Genomic DNA, 23523 nt, shown 5'->3' with positions numbered 1-23523 from the left:
AGAAAGAAAGAAAGAAAGAAAGAAAGAAAGAAAGAAAGAAAGAAAGAGAAAGAAAGAAAGAAAGAAAGAAAGAAAGAAAGAGAAAGAAAGAAAGAAAGAAAGAAAAAGAAAGAAAGAAAGAAAGAAGGAAAGAAAGAAAGAAGGAAAGAAAGAAGGACAGAAAGAAAAGAAAGAAAGAAAGAAATATTACATTCTCGTCCTCCATAACTTTTAGTAAATATCACCGTGTTGCCTCGAGCTATAGGATCAGCCACAAATCAGCCACGTGATTTTAGAGAGACACTTAGTTTCTCTGAGCCAGCGCAGCCTCAGAGCAAAATGAAGTGGTTAGATAAGATGAGCTCCATGATTCCTTCTAATACTAAAATTACTTGATTTCATTCTATTCCCTAATACCACAGATTGCAAAGTCTGATTTACTATTCTTTTGTGAGATTAACTTTGAACGTTCCCTAAAAAGAAGCTAGGAATTAAGTTAAGAATAAACTGCTCCTCTATAAAGGAGATGGAATAAAAGAGATGTGTGTCAAGATGGATGCTTGACCTAGGGGTTAATAGAGAATTCCAGTTTTCTGGGATGTTGCTAACACAGTTTCACAGGAGGAAAAATATATATATATCCTTTCTAATAATAACTTTACAAAGCTTTTGGAATCTTTTTTACCCTTTCTTTTTAAGGAGGTACTACAGAGGAGATATTTATTCTCAATGTGAAAAGATCAGCTCAGTAAATGAAGACATTTATATTATTACTTTAAAATTTTTATAGACTTTCTGCTCTTCATCATTAAGAACAAACATGAAAATCTGCACACTTTGGACATTGTTCGGGGAAGGAAAATGTGCCTGCCTGGAAACCGAGGCTGTGAATCCTGTGCATGCAAATGAGCTCCACGCCTCCAGGCTCTGCAGACCTCACAGAAGCCTGTGGAGGACATTAAATCCTTAAGGCTCCAGGTAACCGAAGGGGACATGACCACCTAGCACTCAAGCCCAGCAACACAATGAATTTTGGACACCTGATGAAGTTGAAAGCCACTTTCTGTAAATCTCTGGTTTCAATCAAATAAGAATACTTAAAACAGGAAATCTTTGAGAATAGGTGAAGCCATGGCTTTCTCCTTGTCTCCCTCCTCACCCCAGCCCCAGCCTGCATGGTCTCACTTCCTTCATGTTTAAGAACAGGTGCATCGGTCTGAACTGCGCCTTTGCAGAATCCGTTCCGAGTGTGTGACATGGGGCTCCTGGCTCACAGCACAGAACCTGCCACATGGTAGTTGTTTTAGAAATAGTTGTTAATGGAATACATGGGACTTGTATTCACGCTAGTGAAGGAAAAATACCGAACACTTGCTTGAGGAAGCTCTGTGTCATTTGACCTCCCCAACCATGGGACTGATGGGACAACTTGCAATTTTATGCCCATTTTCACCCATCAGAAAACTGAGGATCATGGAAATTGTTCAAGAGAATACGGTGTGGTGTTGAGAAGATTCTTAGGTAAAGTGCTTTGTGTGAAACACTCTACAAATCAAAGTAGTTAACAGGACTGGGGCACATCTCCATGCATGAAGGCAAAATTTAAAACTTCATATTTATTTTAGTTTCTTTCCAAATATGATGTGCCTACTACAATTTTGGTGGTTTTTTTTTTTTTTCACCTTCAAACTCCCTCTTCTGTTAGCTATAAATAAGGAGATGCTCTCCGCTTTATCCAGGAATAGCAGGCGGTTCAGCCATAGTGAGATATGCTGTTCTATGACCTGAGCTATTCCAGACAGGCTGTCACTGGGCGTTCAACCCAGAGCAGTAAGCTACACAATTACCCTCCTGCCTGGGGTCCCTGGAGACACAGGTCTGGAGAATTATGGCATTAAGAAACAGTGTTCGGTACAATCAATAGTCTTTCGGGTTGACTTAATGTGGAAAGAAAACAGTATTCAACAATTAGGCTGCCCACAAGCATTCTCTGTAAGAGTGCACAGTTGATCATTTTTATGGTTTAATAAAAATGTGTTTGCTTTTGTTTATGACAAACACATCAGGAAACGGAAACATCTCACACAGAATGGCAGTTGGCTGGCAAGACGACACCAGCTAAAAAATAAAAGCCCAGTATATTGAAAAAACAAAATATCAATTTCTAATTTAAATAACATCAAGCCAGCTTTGCTTAAAAACAAACAGAAAAACTTTTGTCTGAGGCTGTCGTCTTCATTTTTGCCCAGCAAGGAAATGAACAGAAGAGCTTTTGTGGTGGAAAATATTAAAGGTTTATGTGGTTCTACCTTGCGTTCATGAGACACACTTATCATGACAGACACACTCGCTTTGATGATGCAACACTTAGGTAGAAAGAAAAAAAAAACCAGCCTACAAAATAGAGGTAAGCTGAGGGAAAAACAAACTTTTAGAAATTTATCACTGTGCCTGTTTTTTAACTTTCCAAATCATGGTAGACTGACCTATATATACTATTGGTTGCTTTTATTTTTTATCTTCTAGCAAACTTGTGTTTTCAGCTTCAAGAAATAAAATATGACTAAATAAAATATGAACTTACAGATTGGTTTCACCATCTGAGAATGAGGATATAGGCCGAATCAGCAAATTAACTACCTTTTTACATTTTGGGCCTGATGGAATGATTATCTGGCTACATGCAGCATAGATCATGCATTCTTCTCTGTAACAAGGCAAATTAGATATTTACGCTTCTATTCCAAACGAAGCAGACATGCTGTCTGGCAGGAACTGTTTCTCCACTAGTGAGGACTCCAGCCAGGAAAGCTTATGAGTTGGGGCACTGGGCACCTCAAGCCCGCTGTGCATCGACAGTCTTTACGAGGGTCATTCTCTTTCTTATTTCACGGTCAATAAGGGCCCTACTGCCATTACTGTGTCTAACTTCTTGTAATAATTCTGTGGAAAAAACCATTTCCTTGCTCGAATCTGCGCACAAACTAGTTCATGTTTATGCCTTAAGACGGCTCTACTCCGAAGCCTACTTCCCTTTCCTCCTCAAGCGGTCCGGTTGTATTCCTGCGTCAGCTTCTGGTTCCAATTCTCAACTCAACTGCTCATCTCTGAGTCTTCGTCCTACCTGGCACGATGCTCCTCACATCCTGGGCATGTCAGCGACGGCCTCCCAGGACCCGCTCAGCTGCTGCCGAGGAAGCTCCAGAGCCCATGGTCCGAACAGCCCTGGACAGGGCTCACCTGTTGTCATGTCCCACTCATGGTCTTAGAGCTACTGAGGGTATCCAGTCTTTTTTTTTTTTTTTTTTAAGATTTTATTTATTTGACAGAGAGAAACACACTTAAGAGAGGGAACACAAGCAGGGGGAGTGGGAGAGGGGGAAGCAGGCTTCCGGCGGAGCAGGGAGCCCAACGTGGGACTCTATCCCAGGACGCTGGGATCATGACCGGAGCCTAAGGCAGACGCTTAACAACAGAGCCACCCAGGCGCCCCTGAGGGTATCCAGTCTGAGCTAGACCCACGGTACGGAGAATCTTCTATCCCTTCTTCTTACCTCTTCCCTACCTTTGCACAAGGCTTCCTCCCCATCCACCATGCCAGTGTTGCCAATATCCTAGCATGCCCCGTGTCAGGACTCTTTCAAGTTATGAAAAGTGCATGGTTAATATTTGCTGAATGAACTAATCCTTGTCTGAAAATGTCACTGATTGATTCATTCATTCAAAACATTATTCATTAAGTGCTCAGTATGTGTCAGGCACTGGTAAGTTCCTAGGACATCCAACTTGTTCTTGAATAGGTTCCAGTCCAGGAAAAGGCAGAAAGTAAACAAACAACCATAATTCACTGGTTTAAATGTCATGGCATGCTTCGAAAGCATCTAAGAGTGCCTCTTATCCCAGTCTGGGTTTGTAACCAGCAAAAGCTTACTGGAGGAGATGGTGCCTGAGCTGAGTCCTGAGGGATTAGAAGACATTCACTGGAAGAGAAAGTAGGACAAAAGCAGAGGAAACAAAATCTGCAAAGATAAAGAAGTAGACAGAGCTTGGCATGATCAAGAAGTAGCTCAGTAAAGCTTAAATGTAGAGTACAAGGAGGGAGTGGGAATATGAGGTCTGAATAGTAGGAAGGACAAAAGCTATAAGGAATCCAGTGTTTCTTAGTGAGGTGTATTGGTATTGTGAGCACAACAATTTTTTGCTGTGAAGGGCTGTGATGTGCCACGTTCAAGGTATTTAGCATCTCTGCTCCCTGGGCACAGAATGCCAGGGTACTGTGCTGGTGACAGCCCTGGTTGAGAACCTTGGGTAGATGGACGATTTGGTCAAAAACTGGACAAGTCTCTTAGGAAGATGCAGTGGTACCAATTTGCCTGAACTAAAGTGTTATCCCAAAGGTATGTCCAAGGAAAACTGCATCAGTCACGTCCAAGGGATTTCCAAAGAAAATCACAATGAACTCCTCTAGTGTTTATATCTGGCATCTACGCGAGTAATTTGCAAGGAACTTTACTAAATTCAATTCCACTCAGCAAGTACTTATTTAAAACCTATGAAATGTCAACTACTAGCGAGTTTCCTTTCAGGGAATTTGAAAATTTAAGACGGCATCTCTACCCATGAGAAATTTACAGTCTAGTTGCTAAGACATAATTACGTAAACACACACAACAGTATATAATCCAGTGTTTGACAGCGTATTATCCATATGTTTCATGGGAACATTTAGCAATTGAGTGGATTCCTCTTTACTCCTGCTTCTTGATCTTTCATATCTGACCCACATCCTCTATCAGAAGAGTACAATACAGAAAGACACAGAAAATTGGCAGAGAGCTGAGATTCCTGACAACTAGTGAGTCTTCCCAGTGTTGCCCTTATTACGGATTCTGGAGAAAAATACTATTCTAACTTATCTGGGAGAAACAAAAATATTCTTGTCTGTAACATATATCCTAGTAATTGAGGAGATTTTCATTCGCTTTCATGTGTTTTCCATAAGTGAAGATTTTAAGGAAAAAGGCACAATAACACTGATCTTGCATCGAAGGTAGAAATTATTTTTCTCTACTTTCCCCAGCCCTATTATGTCCTTCTTAGGAGATGTTGACGGCCAGAAATACCCACATCTAGTAGCTGTGCTGCAGGTACCATCCTCTGCTCTGTTCCCAATGCCCTTCCTTGATGACACTATGCATTTGACCGGACTACCCGGTCACAAAGTATAATGGGCTTCTGCCCGAAGGGAATGGTTTCCAGTGATTTGTGGATCTCTTTGCTGGGGTCACAAGTCATCAAAAGTAACCTCTTAGAGGGGAAAAAGCCAATTCAAAGTTATAATTTTCAGGGACACTTACAACTGACAACTTCCAGAAAGTCTGTTAGAAAACAGGAAAGTTCATTAATACGTGAGAATCAACAATTAGTAGTTAATGCTTGGGCTTAAATCCTTTTCTCTTATGTTAACATGAAAAGAGCCAGGGAGATTCTCATATTGACCCTTTTCAATAATTTATATCTCGTAATGGAAGTGTTTATCACATTCTTTCCTGAAAGCAGTCTTGACCGTGGATGACTGGAGACAGCAAGAGGTTGTGGCGGTCACAGGCAATGAAAAGGTCACGCAAGGGTGAAGGAGACGCCAATGGCTGGAAGAGGCAAACTTCATCTCACGATTTTCTCCAGGGGTGGATCTGACTTTGAATTGATGTGTAAGAATGGGCTTGCCTGGGCTAATCCATGATGTGTGTATGTTTTCATTATAATGTATTTTTCTCAACTGCCATGGAACGATGTGAGAAATAAAACATGAAAATATTTAATAATTCAGTATTTCCAAGTGTCTAGACTACTGAGCATATTAAATAGTAATTGTTTAGAAGGAAGGGAAAGGAAATGGGTAAGAGATTTTATGAGTACTTACTTACAATGAATCAGTTGTTCTCAGAGATTTATTTCTCACAAAAAGTAGACAGAATTTTCCCTGTTTTACAGATGACAAACGTGAGGGTCGGACAGATTAGGAAATGTGCCCAAAGTTTTACAGCTGGTAGGTGACAGAATGCCCATTCCAGGCTAGGCTCACTTGAACTGACAGGCACCATGCTGCCTAGATGATTTAGCAAATGTGGATTATAGAAATGTTAGAAATAAAACTATGTCCATGACAGAATGGGTGTTTAAAAAGCTTGGGTTGTGGCTGTCTGTGGCTGAAATGACAAAACAATGGTTTCCCCCGAACTCACACGCGTGCGCACACCCTGATAATGTTGGTTGCTATGGCTGAGCTCCTGAATTTATTTGGAGGAACTGTTTTCTTTTGCATGACAAGATGTAGATGGCTAAAAACTTATTTACCCAGATCTTTTAGGGTTGAAGGCTACAAGCATCATTTGAAACAAAAATATGACTCCGGTAATACACATGAGAGTGAACCGCTATGTTACTGTTCAAGGGAGGGAGGGGAAAATAAAACACCCAGAACAAAACGGAAATGAGACAGAAAGAAGAAGGAAACGCGGAGGACCAGGCACGTGTATGTGTTACCTAGAGAACGGTTCTAGAGATGTTTATAAACAATACTAGGGGAATAGAAGTTGAATAGCTGTGATACTACCAAGACTTTCCGCTCCTGGGAAGAATATGGACACCCATGGCTATAAGTCCCTGGATTCTGACAAGCATCTCCCCATCTCGTCCAACATTTAGTTACATTAGCCATTTAAGAGACTCTCCTTTCATGAGCCTCTGTCTCTGCCATCTGAAAATAATGCGCTTAAATAGCAATCATGCTGTCATTTCACCCCACAAATAGGTTCTCTTCATGAAGAATTCTAATGAAATTACTGCTTTAGAAAAGAAAACCAATTCACATTTTTATATATGCTTCATTAAAAAAACCCCACTTCATAAAAATAAAGACTCTTTCAAAAGATAAGTATCTCATATACTTAGAATATCTCATCTATTTATCATTTCAAGGCTTTTTCATGCTTTAACTACCAGTTGAAAACTGTAACAGGCTGTGGAAAAGAAAGTTAAGAAGGGTGGATCCGCCTTTGGCAGTGAAGGTCAAGTGCAGCTGGTAAACGACTGAAATAACTCGTAACCCGTAGTACACAGGTTGATCAACCATTACTAAAAATAAATAGCTTTTTTTTTTTTTTATAGTAAGAACACTATCTTCAACTTGAAACAAAATCACTGCAGCATCCTAGGTTAACTATGAGACTAGAAATTCTAAAAAGCAAATGTTCCCTCCCCATTACAAATGTGATGAGTCTTGGTGACCTTTTGTTCGCATTAATGCTGACAAACTCTGCATAATGCATGACTGTCCCACCCTCCAGCACCTTCCAGTAGCTTCCTGCTTTTATTCCAATCACTGTATTCAATGGTTGTGAAGACGGGACAGGACACATTAATATGGAGGGGTAGCCATCAGTCTGGACTGTCAATAACCTTGGAGGCTTCCGGGAAAAGTAGAGGGCAAATAATTTATTATAGTATAGGAGAGATAGCTAGGAAGTAGTTCCTCAGAATTATCTTTATGATTTGAAATCGAATCAAAAGAAATAATATACAAGAGCACGGTGTTATTAAGGAAAAAGCTCTGGGCAGTTATACGGACAGGTATGTGCTCAGTTTTGGGGCTATAATTTAAGACAGATGTGAAACCCAAAAAGGTAAGTTGGGACCATTACGTCCTCGGAGAATTGGTAGACACACCTCTGCATAGCGGTCTTAGGGGAAAACACACGCGCATTTTTAGGTCTTAGGGGAATGAGGAATAAATGTATCTGAATCAAATAATTAATTAGTCTCAGTCCCCACAACTGTTTTCAGATGTGAAGATAGTACTGAGTTCCTTGTGCTTTCAAAGTTTTAAACTTCTACAATGGGGTTTCTTTAGAAGATACTTACGCCTTGCTGTTAACACTATCAGTAATACTACAGTAATTAGTAACAGTGGTATTCGTGGTATTGTACAGGACAGTTCTAAGTAAAACTTGCTGTTTGCCTCCGTTCTCCTCAACATGCTGGGTGTTGATAGACGGGACCACGGGAGACCTTTCTCTCCGTGTTCTCTGTGTCCTGTCTGCAGTGGCTGAACAAACAAATGAACACTCGTTGTCAAATTTCATACAATGACGAGTGAGTCCCATTGACAATGTTGACTTTAGGGCACGACCTACACTGTTTCCAGACATAGAAATCTGCTCTGGGACACTAGGTACAGCGTATAGAGGATACCTGATTTCACCCAAAGTCAAAGGGTACACAAAAGAGAGCCCAGAATGGAAGTCATTTTTCCCAGATCTGGAGAACCATACATATGTCCAGGTGTCCTTCCCATAAGCCGGGAACATTAACAAATGCTTCAGATTCAACGATAACGTAAATGTCCATCTATTCATGACGATGCAAAAACACAACAGGGTAGATTCATTAAAACGGTACACATTTAAAAACGACTTGTGTCTTGCTATCTCTGTATCTGAAAGAGGTGTATTTGTCATTGTGGGGATTCGCTGCGTTTTGCATGGAAGTCTCATGACCACAACGTGTGGAAGAGGGGAGCTAACTTGTCCATCTGTCCCTGCGCCCCCGCCCCCACCCCCACCCTGTGGCCCCCGTTCTCCGACAAGGAAACGATGCCCTGGCTTTTCAGAGCTGCCATTTCGGCACTGCCTCCCCGAACGAATAAGATGTTTTGGCTTGAAAGTCCACGCTCCCCCCGCCCCCCATTTCAGTCCCGTCCAAGCTTCAGAATGAATGTCCTTAATTTTAAGGAAACACTGTCCAACAGTTTCTATGTGCCCGAAGAAGGAAATTAAGCTATGCTGTATTTCTCTAGCATGTGGTCCTTTTACAGGGGAAAAAAGAGTGTTCAGCTTCTGCTGTAAACTCTGGAGGGAACTCCTACAAGAAGAGGACCTTAAGCACCAGGAAACACACAGATTCACCATCACACCGCCTCTCAGATTTACTGTGACAGGAGGAAGATGGATCCCGGTGCAAACTCTCATGAACAGAACAGAGGAGATGCAGGGAAGTTCAGTGAACAAAAATGACAGTACCTATATTTTCATAGCATTTCACAGTTTATAATGCATGCAGCAAACTCATTTGACCCTCGTGAGCACTAAAGGTGGACAAGCAGGGATGATCTCCATTTTTTAGATGAGAAATCAGGTCTGAGGTTCTTCAAGATATTCCTTCTTTTAGATAAAAAGTTCACTAAGACTATGATATCTTAGAAGGAGGGCTAATCTGGAGACAGGCCAGCCAGCCTGAACCCATTTCCAACATCATTCAACTAGTCGAGTGACAGAGCCGAGGCCCAACCCCTGCCTTCTCACAGCAAAATTGGGGCTTTTTACAAATTCCTAGAACTACATCAGTGTTCTCATGGTCATCGGGCTGTTTATTATGGATTTTCTGTTCCCCAGTTTGTCAATGCAGTGTTCTCAGCAGTGAATGTATTAAAAAAAAAAATTAATAGGATGAATTAAGCAATAATGGGCTCTAAAGTATTGGATGAAACAGCTAAAAATACCTTTAAAATAAGAAATGGATGAACTGAATGTTTAATTTTACTGATTGTACTCCTAAAGTGACTTTTTTTTCCATTTTCTATAGGCTATCTTAATATCTTCAACTGTTAAAATGTCAGTTTGTACCCGTGTTTCATTTTATAGAGTGTCCATGGGTACTGCTCATCGTGCTCATGTGACTAATTAAGCCTCACTGAAATTACGTGTCACACAGAAGCTGCAGCTTACTTATTTCTCAGCAAAAACTGTGATCATCTGCCTTGTTTCCCATGCATTATTCCATGATTGATTACTCTTACAGTGTGGTTCATATTTTGCATTCTGCAACACACAAGCATTAATCTTCACTCATTCTTCAATAGTATAATTCATTAAAATACATACTTTGAATCTGGGGCACATACAAGAAGATGTAACCACAGAGGAATATAGTACTGTTACAACAAAACATAATTAATAAAACACAGAATGTGTTTTATGAAGTTATGGTTTTAATTTGCTACCTCAAGAAATATGCTCTAGCAATTTTGCACAAGGTAACTTCCCACGAGAATTTAAATCCCCTTACCCTCCCTCCACTAGGTACTGAAAGGATTATGACTAATGCACACTAAATCTCTCTTAACTGGAAAAGGTCCTAGCAAATTTCTGAAACCAAATTTAAGCTACTGATAAGTATGATGGTCCTAAATCTGGAGCAAACTTTGTTTGACTTGTGAATTCCTATCCTGCCTCTCCTGGTGTCTCTCTCTCTCTCTTTCTCTCTCTTTTCTGGATGTTATTACACAGCAGGGGACAGAATGTGTCAAAAGTGGGCCCAGCCGGGAGCAGCACAAAAGAGCAGGGCCACGTACACCCCCAGTGACCTCAGCAAACAGATGACCTACAGTGGATGCAAGCAGTTCACGTGAGAAAAAGGGAATCTGTGTTGCAGCTTGCATTTAACCTGTATTTTAAGAGGCAATCATATACACAAACTAAATATGGGTAAGATAAGTATTACAGACATACATCACTCTAAATTCATTTAAAACATCAGCAAGATTATATATGTTCACGTAGATACACACATGCTCTTCCTTCTCTTAATTCCTCAATCTTCATCAACAAATGTACTAGTGGGAGGTTAGTACAAGTAAAAACAGCATTAATGGGTCGCATATTAATATTTATGTTTTACTATATAAAGACCTTGCATACATTATGACTCTGTTTTGCAAGCTGAATGAATAACTAATATTACATTATGTATGGGTACATATTAAACAGACATGTCTACACTTTCTTAGTTCAGGATATGATTAATGCAGCCTATCAGAAGCCAGATGGTGCAGAACCAGAACCATCAATCAAAATGAAAAGACCACTGCATGCTATCCACAATGAGGTTCTCACAAATGGAGATCCTGTTCACAGACCCTAACTGGTAATAGGCAGAAAACGCCAAGAACATAGCTGCAGTGTCCCACTGGGATAAAGAAGCCATAGCTCAAGCTTGGCTAGATAAACAGTCTGGCACAGGAACATTCCTTGCTGGAGCCCTGAGCAGCAGAGCTGAGAAAGCCTGGGCAAACCAAACAGCCGGTCCTTAAAATTAAAAAAAAAAAAAAAAAAAAAAAAAATTAGCTTTTAAATTATTTGAATAATGTTTGAACTGATGACAGTAACCGTCAAACAGGACCCACTCCCCGTATGATTTAGGATGGGACACGCCACAGAGTGACAACCCAGATACCAATGTCTGCCCAACACGTGAGTTGGCATCTTGCTGCCCTTGTACGCGCTTTATTACAAATAACCCCAAATGCTTTAGTGTTACTTTGCAGCCTTTCTCCGCGGAATCTGTGGGAAACAAGGTTCAACTCTGTTATGTTTAATGCTAATGACTGTTCTGGGGAAAGGTGTAGGGAGAAAGGTGGCCGAAAGAAGACGCTTCCTGTTCCTTTAATAGCTTTACATAAAAATAACTATAGGAACACAAAGTGCTTTGTCTTTGTAAAGGATCCTGTGTGCTTAGAAAATGTTAAATAATCCCCATGCGCTGTGGGGCCTGAAAAGGAAAATCAAAACAAATATATGGGTTCCAGTTCCTACTAGTCACTGAAATACCAACTGGAATTCTGATTTTGTGGAGTTTTGGGAGGGAGACAGATAAGCAGGCAAGGAGAAAATGCCAAGGAACACAAACTTCTTCCAGAAGAGTTATGTAGCAAAATGAGATAAATAATACATTAAAACCCACAAATATAAAAGGCTAATAGGAGTGAAGATATTTGGAAAATCTAAAGATGTTTCTGCTTTACCATAAAAATTATATCATGGCCTGCATAACTTGACATGTGAGATAATTTGGAAAGAGAACAGCCTGCTTTTACCTTTGTAGCAATAATGTAAACAGGAGTGACTATGCATATTAATATAAATAAGACCGTAAGTGGAATGGTTAAGCTTGAGATTTTAAAAATTTGGCTTTTTTTTTTTTCTATTCTCATTGTTTTAATATAGGACTGACACCTTAACTTACGTGAAATTTTGTTACTATCTTTTCCCTAAAAATATGAGCATTTTCCACGCTGTAATAAATTCTATATAAATAATATTTACTGGTTGGATATTATTCCACGGCACATACACACTATGATTGACTCATATAGCTAGTGTCCTCAATGGTGGATGTTTAAGTTTTTGCTCTCTCTCTCCTATTATTTAATAAGGCAGTGGACATTACTGTGAAAGGTGGCATTTTGGTCTTTAAGATTATTTCCTTAGAACAGATGTTCAGAAGCTGAATTGTTGAGCTAAGCAATATGAACTCTGAGGCTCTTTCTTAAATTTATATTCCCATCCAGTACTCGGTAGTCTAAATTTAAAAATCCTTAATAATCTTATAGGTGAAAATAACACTTCGTTGCAAATTTAATTTGTACTATTTTAATTACCAGCTAGGCTAAGAATTTTTCTGTGGTTAACAACTACTTTCCTTTTTAAAGTCTTACTGATGTCTTAGAAAATGTTATCATTTTTATCTACTCATGAAAAGAATCACGACGTACTCCTCCTTGGAATACTGCATTTGTTTAATTACTTGAAAGTAATGAACTGTACTCCTTTAACATATTCAAAAGTATTTTTCCTTAATTCAGACCTTGCATACATAATGTATGACTCTGATTTGCAAGCTGAATGAATAACTAACATTACGTTCATTCATGGGCACACATTAGGTAGACAGGTCTGCGCCTTCTTAGTTCAGGAGGTGATTAATGGGAGTTTCAGGTCTCTCTCGACACTCGTTCAAATCAGTGAAAGTTTAACATAAAATAACTAAATGCTCTGAATGGATCGATAGCATTTTAGAGTAACCACTGAGTTTTTATGTTTGTTCGTTGGTTTGTTTCCAGCGTTGGGAATGCTAAAATGACAGCTATCTTTTGAGTGACTCCCTCTCATGAAACTTGTGCCTGGTCTACTTCTCCTAAAACCTGAACGTCGGGTGGCCAACATCAAGTTCTTGACTTGCTCACGTTGACTTCCTGAAAGACATATAATAATACGGACCTCTCCAAAGTAATGAAGATGCACGGCATGAGAGAAAAGCAGTTGTGCTCAAAACACAGAAGAACATGCCACTAAATGGTTCAACAAGAGAGTCAAAATTAAACTGACGCAGAAACTATGTTTCTTTCTAGAACTAGGTGTAACTGAAGAAACACCCTAAAGGCATTACCTGTCATGAAGAACTGGTAGTTCTAAAATTCAGTGACTGATTTTTTTTTTTTAAGATTTTCCTTTTTTTTTTTTAAAGATTTTATTTATTTATTTGAGACAGAGAGAATGAGAGAGACAGAGAGCACATGAGAGGGGGGAGGGTCAGAGGGAGAAGCAGACTCCCTGCTGAGCAGAGAGCCCGATGCGGGACTCGATCCCGGGACTCCAGGATCATGACCTGAGCCGAAGGCAGTTGCTTAACCGACTGAGCCACCCAGGCGCCCTAAAGATTTTCTTTTTAACTCATCTCCACACCCAACATGGAGCTTGAACTCATAGCCCTGAGATCCAGAGTCCCGTGCTCTACCGAACGAGCCAGTCGGGCATCCCAGTGATATATTTAAAACAGAGAATACATTTAAAATTATTACAGCCAATCAGATTTTGAAAAAATCCAGAGTCATCCAAATTTCCTTTGGCCCAGTCACAGCCTTTTTAAAAGGAAGGAATATTTACTCCTTTTACTCTTCATCATAGTAAATCCTAATATAAAAAATAGATGATTCAGAAGCACAGATACATAATGTTGGCGTCAGACTGAATATACTGTGTGTAGCTGCTTATTGAACCCTGGTGTCTCAGAAGCACTACCCTGTACTGTTAAGGAGTCTTTGGGCACACGCTTTCTTAAATTCCACTGTGGCAGCTAGTACAGAGGGGAGAAAGACTTACAGCACTAGGATAAAAAAGTCAAAGACAGTTCTAAACTGGCAGGTCTTTCTTGTCCTGGCATCGGTGATTTCTGCCATATCTTCATCTCGCCACCCTGGTTTTCCAACGCTCACCACTGTATTCTTTGGGTGCTGGCTGGCTATGGGAGGTCTGCCAGGGAGTAGAGGAATTACCTTTAGCCTGGCCCGTTCTGTGGCTTTTTGCCAGCAGAAAAGTGAAACGGGAAAAGCCACAGTTGCTTTCTTTTATATAAACCCACAACAGGTCTATATAACCCAAGAGTAGTGGTCTTATACTAAACCACTTTAACTTCTCTGATCTGGACGCCTGGCCTCTGATAAAAGCCAAGTAAGCTAGAAATTCACATTTCGTTGAGCAAATCCAGTTTAAATCAACCTCAGGGCTTCAAATGTTAAGTCCAGTTTGCCAACAGATGGAATGCACTGGAGTTCTAAACTGCATAATAACTGGAAATGAAAGGAGCTTTCATTCTGCAGAATGCAAATATTGAAAATCAACAATAGCCACAAACAAAAACAAACAACAGTGACCAAAACCCCAAAGAAACGTCTTGTGGTGAAGTGAAAAGCCTAGGAGATGAGAAAGGAGCAAATCAGGTTTTAAGGTACAGTTTTATTATTAGACAGCTGCCTGTGCTACTTAATTCCTGTGGGCCTTGGTTCCCATACCTCAATGAGGAAGAAGGAAGAAAAAAAGGTGGCACTGTATTAAGCTGACCTTACAGTTCCTCCCGGTGCTAACATTCAGTGGTTCTAAACATACACCCTGTTACTTTGACTACTTAAGGGACAAACATAAAACTCCATCTATTACCAATATATTGGCACCCATCAGATCATCTTATTTGGGGTTATATCTAGAGTGATCAGTACTATTGCTCTATGTTTTCTCCCTGTCCTTTCTTATTTGGGGGGGGGGGTGTTGGAGGGAGGGAGGTAAGCGAGAGGTACAGCTGAGAGACAGCATCCTGCAGGACATCGCTGTGGGTGTACGGGAATGCCAGGCCATGCCAAGTAGGCTATGGGACACTGACGAGACGACACACACCTGAGCAGACTGTAAGGCGCAGGTCTTGTCAGTGAAAGTGTGAATTACAGGGTTCACTTTGGGTTCACACGTGTTAGTTAGCTTTCTGACCCTTCCCACCACAGGCTTTTCCCTGTTACAGTATCTTAAACTGCCTCAGTGCTACTCTAAAATGACTTTCAAGTTAATCAGCTCACAGAGAGAACCAGACAAGATTTTCATTTTTCTCCTTTAGATCTCCAGCCAGTTAGATTCTTATCCAGTTGAGGGACCCTGGTGGGACGTTCTAGTATCCAATCACAGGCGTGCTTTAATCACAATAAAGTCACTTCACTGCTAAGAGTCTTTTATATCTAATTAGAACAACAAATGTTTACTGATGGAGTTTGTAAAGATAACTATAGCACTAAAATTTATTAAGCACTTAACTACATTCAGAGCACTGTACCCATCTCTCCCACATACGTTCTCTTTTTTCCTTCCTTCTAATAACCCCATGGGGTAGGTACTACTTTTTAAAATCTCCATTTTAGAGATTAGCTCAGAGAAGTGAAGCAAATTGTCTACGTTACATAGCGAATAAATGGCAGATTGAAATCCAGGCTGGAGTGCTTCTCTATTGAAAACTGTCCAAGACAGTTTCAGAGCTTACTGTGTTTTGTAAATTTTATGGTACGGTGGCCCATTATGCTGTTCAATGCCCCTTAACAGCAAGATGGATGGGACACGTTCTATTTAGAAATTTGCCTTAAGAAAAGGCTGTCACTCCTCTTGAATGATACACTTTCCGTTATTACAAAACGAAAGCTGTGTACTTGGCTGTTCATCTATTGGCTTTTGCTCCCCAGAAGCCCTGGCTTTTATTCTCAACTGCAGCAATGACTCCGATTTTGTGGGTGAACAACACGGTTCTTTCTATTTTGCCTGAAGATATAGTATTATATGCTTTTATAAACTACTCGGAGGCTTAGGACAAAAACAAAAATAAAAACAAAACAGGTTTTCAGTAATAAAGGCAATGTGTTAGTAAAACAGAATTACATTTTAATTATAATGATATTTTCTGTAGCCAGGTAAAGTCAACCTGATGAGGTAGTGAAATAATAGATAACAACTAACTGTGCTGTGCCTTTTTATTACATGCTTTAACATACATTATCACATTTGATACAATGACTGTCAAATAAGACAGGTATTACTTATATCTGCATCGGGCAGATAACAAAACTAGTGAATAGAGAAAATAATTTCTCCAAAGTCAAGTGACAAAACGTGAATTGGAAGTCAGTTCTTCAGACTCTATTTACCATACTTCTAATATTTAGTGGAGTAAGTTTTATTACTTGTAAAAAAAAATAAATTCACAAATTCAATGACAAAGAGTGATTTCTTACATTGTTTATAAAAATATGTTGCTTAAAAAACATGTAACTATTTTTTTGCATTCACTTCACTAGAAATTCAAAATGGTCCAATATGACCGAGCAATTTCACTATACATGTATGTGTGACACTTCAGATTAAAAGTATCTTGTTCACATGTTGATGAAACCCTTAGAGATAGATATTATCATACTTCATATTACTGTGAAGATTCATTGTTGCCTTTTCTGTATTCTTTCTTCACTCCTTGGGGAATTCGCTCCTGCCCCTTCCTCCTTCAGGGGTGTAGCCGATGTGGCTTAAGTGGGTTAACTGCACCCCTCGTTACTGGGGTGAGAATCCTGGCTGGCTTAAATCAACCAACACATTAACTCCAAATTCAGGGACGTGCACACAACCCAAATCAGTCAGGCTGATGGGACTCTGGTTGGATATCCCAGGACAGTGGCCTGTTCTCTCCTCTATCCTTGGTGGCATGAGGCGTGATGCCCGGTGCTACAGCAGCCACTTTGCTAACTCTAAGGAGGTGAGCCTGAGAATAGCTGATAGATCAGACTGCCAAGTGATATAGCAAAGATTGCTGGCAGTGACTCCCTCTGAGTTCTGAATCAAGCCTTGTTTAATGCAAAATCTATCTCGACATTTTAATTAAGGAAGCCAATAAATTATAAATATAAATTATCTCTCTGTTGAAGCCAGCATGAATTGCGTTATTCACAACATAGCTCTAAATAAAATATCCAATAAGTCAAGTAGGATCCCTAGTGCTATGTCACATTATCAGATTAAGTACAATGTGGGGAAAACTAGAAATGCAGAAGGGTATACTCAGGTCTGCTGTCTGAGCTATATAAACAGAAGACCAATTCACAGGGGGCACACACACACACACACAGTACAGGTGGGGGTGTGGAAGGAGAGGGATAAATGTTTAGGGCAAGTGCCAGGAGAAATGGGAGAAGGAGCTGAGTGCAGATGCAAAAAGGATTATGACTGAGGGCTCAGCTGAGACGGCAATGCATGACTTTATAATGACGCCAATTAGCATAATCTAATTAGAGCATTTGGAAGCAACGTCACATGCGCGCGCACACACACATACACAAGTTGTGCAGACATGTGGGACCCAAGCATTCGTATATTTTAAAGCACCCCAGGTGATCCTAATGTGCCATTAGGTTTGTGTTAGCTTGAACCCATTCCTCATATAGCTGCAGCAGAAAGCACACTCTGCTTTCAAAGCATTCTCCTTCATTTTATATAAATGGAACATAACTGGGAAGAGAAAAGATGTCTTTTAAATATGAAATATGGAAATCCAGTGGAACCACTGCTTGTTCACAGAAGCTTTCTAATTTACCCTGTATGCACGGAATACTGACGATGCTTCAGAAATGCATATTCCATAGGACCTGTGTGAGAGACAATCAGACCCTGGAAAAATACCACCTTCTTTAAATTACCTTTTTTTTTTTTTTTTAATATTTTATTTATTTATTTGTCAGAGAGAGAGAGAGAGAGCACAAGCAGGGGAAGCAGCAAGCAGAGGGAGAAGCAGGCTCCCTGCTGAGCAAGGCGCCTGATGTGGGACTTGATCCCAGGACCCTGGGATCATGACCTGAGCTGAAGGCAGACGCTTAACTGACTGAGCCACCCAGGCATCCCTAAATTACCTTTTCTTGAACATCTACTATGTGTCGGCCACCACGCTGGTCCTTCAGGGCCTCGGACCCTACTGACACAATGCCTGTCCTCCAAAAGTCCACAGTCATCCAGGGGAGACAGGCGGACAAGGAGGCTGGGGGAGCACACTGAAGGGACGCCTCACCCTGGGGCAGGTGGGGAGGAGACAACAGGGAGGGCTTCCTAAGGACATGGCTGGCTTTGCGTTCTGAAGGGGAGAGATGAAGCAGGGAAGTAACAGCAGGTTCGAGAGAGAGGAAGCACCCCAAACACGGACACGGAAAACAGAGCCTCTGAGTGTGGGGTAATTGGGGAAGGCATATCACTTGGTAAGGCTGGAGTACCAGGTACAAGGGGAGGAGCTACTGGCCATCAAGGGCCTTATGCATCATGCTGGGGCTTTTCTTCTGTGACTGACGGCTCGGAAAGTATTTTACACATGGGCCTAACACAATGTGCTTGGCATTTTAGAAATATTCCCAGGAGAGCAGGGAGAGAAGGGACTGGGGTTTGGGAGGACAGTGAGGGTGGAAATGGGGAAGTCGGACTGAGGTAGATGAAGAAATCCAGCAGCCAACTGCCGAAGGCCTGCCCAGAGGCAGCAGCAAAGGGGATGAGGTCTTACCTAGATGAATCACAGCTCAGATTTGGAAAAATGTGACCAACCAAAAGTAGTGGGTGAAGGGAGAGGGCGAAGTCCAGGATGCCATTGTGGTTTGTGGCTAAGTAGCCAGAAAGATGTATTAGGTGCATCAAGGTAGTAAACACAGAGCATGTAGAGAGAGGATCAGGTCAGCCCCGCACATAGTCCACACGGCTGAGGCACCACCAAAAGGAAACGCCCCAGAGTCTGGGGCACGCAGGCCTGGGTGCATGGGGGCAGTGGTGCGTGCTCAAGGAACAGAACCCTGGTGTGCGTGGGCTCGAGGAAAAAGCAATGCAAAGAAGTCTGGAGGGAGAGGCAAAGAAGGTGAAGGAAAGGCCTGGTGGAGATCAATACTCTAAGATGCATTATTACCGCATGAACTTATTCTCTGAATATTATGAAATAAATATACCCAGGTAAGTGTTTCCACCATCCCTGAGGGAAGCTTTAACTGCATGTCTGTTACATATTCAAGATCTGTTATTATGAATACTTCATTTGAAAAAGAGTTTTTTCATGCATGAGTTCAAACCATTTGTCTTTATTTAAAAACGAGTGCTTCTGCGTGTTATAACGAAAGTGAAAATTGGTGAACGCTCAAGCCTTTCAAGTGCCAAAAGGGGATGCTGAGTCACCAATGAGGTAGAGAGAGGGATCACTGATAGACCTAAGTGTCGGCAGCCGCTGACCTTTCAGGGGCACATACTTGGTGATCTCTCAGCAGCAATTTTAATCTGTGGTTCTAAACCTCACTGCAGATTGTGACAGTATTCCGGGAGGAGAGATTACGTTTGCCTCTCTTTTTCTTTGAGCAAATTTTCAGGTTTTGACCTTATCTTCTTCAAGTAAGTGAAAGGTGAGAGACTGTGAGCTCAGATAAACACATCAGCAGATGGGTCTGTGATAAAAGTGGACTTCTAGAACGTGTGGGAGTGACCTTCCCCCACATAACGATGCTTGCACGAGAGCAAGAGGGCTTCACCTCCTTCCACAGTGGGCCCCAGAGCAGGGACATGCTATATTGATTTAGCACATAGGCTGGGTTTTCAACAAGACTCTGACCCAAACACCATCGACTAAATGCAAGGTAAAAGCATTCACATTTAATTTCTGAGTACACTTGAAACCATTCAACGAATTTTAAGGCTAGTAAGAAGGTTGGGAAAATAACATCAGCCAGAAAACACGGGCTATTTGTGGAGAATTAGGTTATGCCAGCTAATCTTGATATTAGCTGACTATATTTTAGTTACAGTGTGCATCTCTACCTGCATACTTTTATATAATACACAAATATGTACATACAAATATTTATTAGAACACATACTCAAAGTCTGTATTTCACATCTTCCTTTTTAAAGTGACTAAATCAGTATCACATTTTAAATTCTGGAAGTGTCAAAACAGACCTATGCTGCATGGAAATATTCTAATACCTGTAACCAAGTTAAATAAAGCAAAGTCTATTGAACCAATCAGTCTCAAATGAGAAAATACTAAAATTCAAAAAGCAGAATGTAAAGGATATATACTTTATGTAATACTGAAGACTTTTCTAAAGTCCACATATGGATAGCCAGGAAGAAGAAGAAAAGGCTTCCCGTAAGAGCTCAGGTTCAACTAAAAAAATATATGGTACTTTCAAAATAAAAGGTCTTATTTCTTTATTCTTTCTGTAGTGAATGCTTAAAGAGAGCCCAAGACTAGATCAGTTGTAAAAAGAATATACTGTATTTTTTTTAAAAGGGTAGAATTAATATTTTATTGTCACTTATAATCAGATGGAAGTTGGGTATAGAGTCTTCACACTTGATCTTTCCTTTTAGTAAATAAAAAAAATTACAAGTTTTCAAGAGCCGAGCGCTGGTTATATTTTCAGAAAACATAATTAGATTAATTCATTTATGGTTGCTTCAGGTTTTTCCTTATTAGCTCCAGAAAATTCACCCACCTTCTGTCCGTTTTCAAAAAACTGGAAGGTCGGCATGCATTTGACTTCACACTCTGATACAACATCCTGACAGTCATCCACGTCTACTTCAAGGAACACCACGTTGGAATACTTCTCAGACAGGGGATGAAAGGAAGGCTTGATCATTTGGCAAGGCCCGCACCACGTGGCTGAGAAGGCAACTACTACAAGTTTATCCCCTGCACTGTTCAAGGCTTCCTGAAAAGCATACTCGCTCTCGATCTGCTTTACCATTTTGGCGGCTGGGGTCTGACAAACAACCGTAAGGACCAATGAAAGTGGATCCAAAACGCCGGACAGAGCTTCTGTATTGTATTTTTAAAAGGCAAACTCTAAAATGTAGGACTTACACAAATCGTATCAGATGCTCATTAGGAACCTGTACATATTATATGAAATGCACTTTGATTAGAGTTTAGGAAAAAAAAATTATACCAACAATATCCTGAAGATTCCCCTCTATTCAAAGTTTTTGATTTTATAAATAAGTTTGGTTTTTATTTTTTAAAATTTTTAAAAAGATTTTATTTATTTATTTGAGAGAGACAGAATGAGAGACAGAGAGCGCATGAGAGGGGGTAGGGTCAAAGGGAGAAGCAGGCTCCCCGCTGAGCAGGGAACCCGATGCGGGGCTCGATCCCAGGACCCTGGGATCATGACTTGAGCTGAAGGCAGACGCTTAACCAGGCGCCCAAAATTTTGGTTTTTAAATGTTTACACCGAGCTCCATAGGACCAGGTTGTTTTTTTTTTTAATATGAAATCATGTGGTTTGTGATGAGGTCTGGAAGTTTGGGTGAGTACGGGGCAGGGAGAGGAAAGTTAAAGACCACAGAACCCTGAAATCAGCAGCCACTGCACCTGCTACTCAGGAAAAATTAAGATTTCTACATATACTTCTACTGAAGTTTTGGAGGAAGAACTAGATTAATTTCTTCAATCAACAAATATTTATAGAGCGCTTTCCATATGCCAAGCCCTGTTTTAAGTGCTGAAGAGTAAGTATTCAATAAAACAGACAAAATCCCACTTGTTTCCTAATAACTATAAATTTGCATTAATAATAATGATAACAGGACCAGTTACTGAGGATGTACTATGTGCTGGATACTAGTGGGGGGGCTGTTTTAATTACTATAATTCTACTATAAGAACAAGAACGGTCATTTCACTGAGCACTTATTATGCACTGGGTAATCTTCTAGAAGCCTTCCATTTCACCCTTTTGATGGTCCTATAAAGCAGGTACTAGCCAATTTCACTAATTCTAAAAAAGCACATTTCTTGACATTTTAGCATCTCTCAGTTTGAGAAGTGTCTTCTAATCAACAGTGTCTCAACATTATAATGAGCAATGCCTCTTTCCTTCCTTAGTGTTACATAAATTAATGGCAAGACTTGTAATTAATAGTGTTTTAGAGTCTATGAAATATAGTATTATTCTCATTTTACGGAGGAAACAGAGGTAAGTAAAGAAAACGTTAAGTATCTTGGCAAGGTCACACAGCAAGGCAAGGTCGAGGCAGCAATATAAAATCAAAGACCAAATTATTCTTTGTTTGTGACTAAGAGGAGAGGATATTAAAACTTAGTTGACACAGTGTGTAGGGGAGGGTGTAAGGAAACACTGTTTTACCTCTGGAACACCTTGTTTAGTGGGTGACTTGCGATCCTTAGGATTTAAAACACACTCACCTATGACACAGCCATTCTACTTCCAGAAATTTATCATACAGTTGATATTTATACATACATGAAAGGACCCGTTTCTGAGATTATGCAGCACTACATGTAAGATGAAAAGATCAGAAGCCACCCAAAGATCCATCACTAAGAGTCTAGTTGGATATGGTCAACATCTGGTACAGAATATATCCATTTACCTTTTAAAAAGGAACGAGGTAGCTCTTTATGTATGGGTTGGAATTATCTCCAAGATATGCTATCATATGAAAAAAGAAACATAAGAATTTGTAGCTATGTTAACATTTGAATAAAAAAGCAAGTATCTAAATAAAACCACAGATGTAGGTACATGCTTATATAGGTAAAAATAACCCTAGAAATCTACACATAAAACTAGAAACAGTGGTTGCTTCTGGAGAAGTTAACAAGGGTCTGTAAGGGTTAGGAGGAGGCTTTCTCTGAATACAGTATTAAGCATCCTGTTACCGACTTTATAATTAAAAACCAAGAACCAACTTAGTACATGCTCCCCCAGCTGTGGCCGTTACTCCTGGAACATTCCAACTATGCAGTGATGTGGCGGAGCTACAAAAGGGGCATTAAGAGACTGGGTTTTAACCCTGTATTCTGTGGGATGATGGGTAAGTGCTTTTGTATAGTTATGGTACGCAGATCAAAAGAAAGGTAAAATACACTTCATATGTACAACACATTAAATTCTAGTCCATAATTCAGGGTCTTTTCTTGAAGAGGGGGGAAGAAAAACAAGATATGATCTCTGTCCTAAAGACATCTGCAGTGTAGTAGGGTGGGATAGTTATGCCAATAATAAACATATAACAGAGCAACATAATTAAATGCAGTATTTGTTGCCATCTCCCTCTACTGCCCCATTGGATTAGGAGCCTCTTATCCCCATTATCGCGCCTGTCCCCCAGGGAAAAACTTGCGTTTACTGAGTGGAACTGAATTCTAAGAGCATGACAAGGCAAGTAATAAAGGCATTTGCACGTCAGAGGTGTAGCGTGAGAACAGTTTTCTGTGGGTGTCAGAGAAGATGCAAAGAAGGGAAAATTAAACTAGGTTCTGAAGGATGAACTCAACAGGACAAAGGAAGCTTTTCCTCACCTA

The 23523-nt window shown here is 40.3% G+C and overlaps 2 protein-coding genes across 3 annotated transcripts in view; both read right to left on the bottom strand.

Moving 5' to 3' along the window:
- The window catches only part of CDKAL1 (CDK5 regulatory subunit associated protein 1 like 1), a 661526-nt gene that overhangs the window by 84309 nt on the left and 553694 nt on the right, over positions 1 to 23523 (bottom strand). The gene's annotated exons all lie outside the window — the stretch shown is intronic.
- Positions 20469 to 21215, bottom strand: LOC117997460 (thioredoxin-like). Its single transcript, XM_034985767.1, has one exon. It carries the CDS (start codon positions 20939 to 20941, stop codon positions 20624 to 20626), a length of 318 nt encoding a protein of 105 aa, XP_034841658.1. The 5' UTR covers positions 20942 to 21215; the 3' UTR covers positions 20469 to 20623.

The sequence above is a fragment of the Mirounga leonina genome, unplaced genomic scaffold, assembly GCF_011800145.1.
Source record: "Mirounga leonina isolate KUSES-001 unplaced genomic scaffold, KU_Mleo_1.0 Mir_366, whole genome shotgun sequence".
In the NCBI taxonomy this organism is placed as follows: Eukaryota; Metazoa; Chordata; class Mammalia; order Carnivora; family Phocidae; genus Mirounga; species Mirounga leonina.
Note: the sequence above shows the minus strand (reverse complement) of the source record. Positions and strands in the feature narration are given on the sequence as shown.